The sequence below is a fragment of the Sitodiplosis mosellana genome, unplaced genomic scaffold, assembly GCF_009176505.1.
Source record: "Sitodiplosis mosellana isolate CC-2019 unplaced genomic scaffold, AAFC_SMos_1.0 Smas_scaffold_4132, whole genome shotgun sequence".
Lineage (NCBI taxonomy): Eukaryota > Metazoa > Arthropoda > Insecta > Diptera > Cecidomyiidae > Sitodiplosis > Sitodiplosis mosellana.
Window position 1 is genome coordinate 5,716 of NW_022599374.1, and position 2,525 is coordinate 8,240.

Consider the following 2,525-nt stretch of genomic DNA (forward strand, 5'->3'; position numbering starts at 1 on the left):
GGTTATGGGGTTAAAAATCCACAATTGATTTTTGTTATTTTTGAATTGCAAATGTAAAAAGTGATGAGTAGATTTTGCAATGTTTTCTTGAGCTAGAGAAAAAAAAAATCGAGCGGATATGAGTCTGAAAGAGAATAGTAAATTACTAAGTAATAAAGTGTCGTATGCTCGACGACGGAGCTCAAGAGTGATAAAATGGTTTTTTTTATCTCAAAAGGGACTTTATTAAAATCAAATCATTTATTGGAAATTGATAGGATTTTGCTTTTTAATAAGTCGGAAGAAATATCGCTAAAAACAGTGAGTAGAAATTCGGTATATGAATTTAAGATGGCAGGGTTTTTCGAATATATGGTGTGTAGATGGGAATATACGAAAAATCTAAGTAAACAGAAATTCAATTATAAGTGTATATTTGGATGGCCTCTCTGGGTTGACTGTAATTCGTTTCATGTGAAATTTACTGAGAAAGAAACGAAGAGGCGATATATGTAGCGATATATGATAAAAACAATGCAATATGAATTCAGTGAGGGCATTGAAAAACAGAAAAACAAAAAGTTGTAAAAGTCATTGGAGTTTGACGAATGACTTAGAGCATATGTGCATTGGGAGAAGAAAAAAGTTTAAAAGGAAAAGAGAATGCACAATGAATTATGTGAAACATTGGTTTGTTTAAAAATGAACTAAATTTAGATAGAGAAAATTTAGATAGTTATGGGAATTGGTGAATTCTTTTTGTGGTTATCGATTTTTAAATGAAATGTTTTTTGTTTTGGAGTGTTAGAAAATAAAATCGATTGGGTCTAAATTAAAAAAAAAATGCGGATAAATATGGGGTATATATTTATCTTACGCGGAATGGGAATTTTGTGTAACATTTTTCTTTACATTGAGTGAGAAAATGCTACTAAGTTGAATTTTGATACGAATGAATCGAAATGTTTTACAAAGTAGTCAGTATTGATGAGAATAATATTGAGGGATATGAAAACATGATTCACGGTTGGATAATGTGGTTCAAGGTTGGGTTCAAAAGCAATATGGTAACACACGGAAGACACACAAACACACACAAATTAAAAACACATGGGGCTTATTTGAAGCTGGTTATTTCTTCGTAATGGTTTTCACTTCATTGAATAATTGGATTTTATATTTATTCAATATCGGTAAGGGAGATGGTCTAGTTATGAGACAGCGCCAGTTATGAGACAGTCAATTATTTCTGTCGTACGCTATGGAAATGTTGGTATGAGAGCTGTCAATGTTCTTTATTTGATGTCCGCCAGTTTTTAGGCGAACACCGAAGTGAATAGACGCATTGCTTGTATACGCACCAAACATCGTGTTGAAAATCGTGTGAAAAAAGGATTTGGAATATTTTTCATAGTGCCAATTTTTTGTGAAAATCAAGTTAAAAAGGTGAGCGTAATGCATTAAAATGTTGTATTTTGATTATATTTTGTGATTCTAGTTCGGATTGTTCGATTATGTGTTGTGGAAAAATTTTTGTGAGTAATGTTCAAAATGGCGTCTCGATCCGGTTATGAGACACCGTGTTGCCCAGTTATGAGACACTCTAGATTTTGCACTGAAAGCGTATAGAAACGTCATATTTTGTCATTTTTGTTGTCAAAACGCATTTATATGCAATTACAATTGTATTTTAACTAATATTCTCGGATTTTCAGCCATGTCTCCTCCAAAAAAGGCTACGCCTAATCGAAATAAGGTGGTCGAAAATTTTGATGCGCTGTTGCAAGCCATTAAATTATGTATAGTGGAGAAGAAAGGTATTCGAAGGACTGCCCAAGAACATGGAATAGATAAGAGCACCTTACAGCGCTACGTGAAGAAAGTTGCAGACAATTTTGATGATATTGCAACAGTGACAGCCCTCTGAACTATCCAGCTCGGTGTCACTAATGTCTCTTGCAAGCAACACTTCGTCGGTTTTGGATGCGGTTGGCCCTCTACAAGGCAAAACTCCAAAACCAAAGTCGAATCGTGGACGAAAACCGATGGAAAGTGCTGAATTGACTTCTCCGGAAACCATGTCCGTTTTGAAGCAAAAGGCACTTGCGAAAGCGCAAAAAGCAGCAGCGAAAGCGGAAAAGGCAGCAAAGAAAGCAACGCCAAAGAAGCCAACCCCTAAGAAAGCAGCACCGAAGAGAGCAACATCAAAAGCAACACCACCGCCCAAGCGCCGTAGAACTGAAAAATCACCACCGTCCGATGAAGACACGGACTTCTGCATCATTTGTTTGACGCTGTTACCAAACAAATTGACTGCTGAAAATTCCATCCAATGCAACGTATGCACGCGGCCAGTTCACTTGAAATGCGCTGACATGCGTGCAAGCTTCTTTACTTGCAAACACTGCGACAGTGACATGGAACAAGAAGAAGATGAGGATTTCGATGATGATGATGAATGAAAATTGTTATTTCCTTGTCATGTAAGGCCATTAAAGGCCCAATTTTCTTTATATTAGCCATTTAAGGCCTTTATAATAAATAAA

The 2,525-nt window shown here is 35.9% G+C and overlaps 1 protein-coding gene across 1 annotated transcript; it reads left to right on the plus strand.

The window, feature by feature from the left end:
* Positions 1-1,928: 1,928 nt before the first annotated feature.
* Positions 1,929-2,318, plus strand: LOC129572104 (uncharacterized; the record flags this gene model as incomplete). Its single annotated transcript, XM_055452021.1, has 1 exon — positions 1,929-2,318. A coding segment is annotated over exon 1 (390 nt), but the record flags the coding sequence as incomplete, so codon positions are not given.
* Positions 2,319-2,525: the final 207 nt, after the last annotated feature.